Consider the following 1,053-nt stretch of genomic DNA (forward strand, 5'->3'; position numbering starts at 1 on the left):
AAGAGTTATTTTGTGTGTTCTAGTAATAGATGCAGGAGCCCAGGTCATTGTCTTTTCATGTCTGTGTAATAACTTAAAAAAATTCTTTTTTAATTTTTAGAACCTAATCCACCAATAGATCAAGTTATACAGAAACCAGGAGTTGTACAGAGATTTGTGAAATTTCTTGAAAGAAATGAAAATTGCACTTTACAAGTGAGTTGTTCTAAAATTTTCTTTTTTAACCTTTTTCTAGAAATAAAATGATTAAAGTTTCTAGTGAAAGAAATTTCTTCTGTACTCAGCATATTGTAAGCATTCAATAACTACTTGACAATTAAAGGAGAAAGTATCACCTTCTGGCCTTGGTCATGGTTCCACTGCTAGATTTTTCTAGAAATAATCTATTAAAAATTTTTGGAGAAGTATGTAAAATAATTCCTAATGTTAATAAAAAATTTTGTAGCGTCACCTTTAATAATTTTTAGGAAACCTCAAACTAAAATGCTAATTTAATGGTGTCTTGGTTCTCTACTGCTGCTATAACAGAAATACCACAAGTAGATGGCTTTAACAAACCAGAATTTATTCTTTTATAGTTTAGGAAGTTAGAAGTCCAAATTCAGAATGCCAGCTCTGTGGGCTGGGTGAAGACCCCTTAACTTTGGGCTTTAGCTCTGCCTCTGGTTCCAGGCCCACTGGAACTGGAAGGTTCTTCAGACTCATACAGCTACTGGCTGCTGAGGCTGATGAGCCCAAGATTGGCAGGTAAAATGGCACAATCCCAACATCAGCAGGCAAAATGGCAGGCCACTGGTTCAAGTCCAAGAACTGGTAGTTGAAGACTGGGCCAAATGCAGGATCCAAAGGTGCCAAAAAACCAGAGACCTTCCTCAAATCTTCTCCATATATACTGGAAGCAGGCCACAGCCTGAAGGCAACTACTTAGCTACTCACAGCAGATTACCTCATAGAGGTGATTACAATCTCATCATGGGCAATAACTACATCCAGCTGCCAAGCCATTCAAAACCACATCCCAGCTAAGTTGACACAACCTTAACTACCACAGTT

The 1,053-nt window shown here is 37.5% G+C and overlaps 1 protein-coding gene across 1 annotated transcript in view; it reads left to right on the forward strand.

Moving 5' to 3' along the window:
* The window catches only part of KPNA5 (karyopherin subunit alpha 5), a 77,203-nt gene that overhangs the window by 18,804 nt on the left and 57,346 nt on the right, over positions 1 to 1,053 (forward strand). Inside the window, exon 5 of the mRNA XM_042783025.1 lies at positions 101 to 195. Coding sequence (XP_042638959.1) covers positions 101 to 195 — 95 coding nt within the window. The remainder of the gene's footprint in view (positions 1 to 100; positions 196 to 1,053) is intronic.

This window comes from Orycteropus afer, unplaced genomic scaffold (genome assembly GCF_000298275.1).
Source record: "Orycteropus afer afer isolate SDZICR_OR568_19922 unplaced genomic scaffold, OryAfe1.0 scaffold00596, whole genome shotgun sequence".
Taxonomy (NCBI): domain Eukaryota; kingdom Metazoa; phylum Chordata; class Mammalia; order Tubulidentata; family Orycteropodidae; genus Orycteropus; species Orycteropus afer.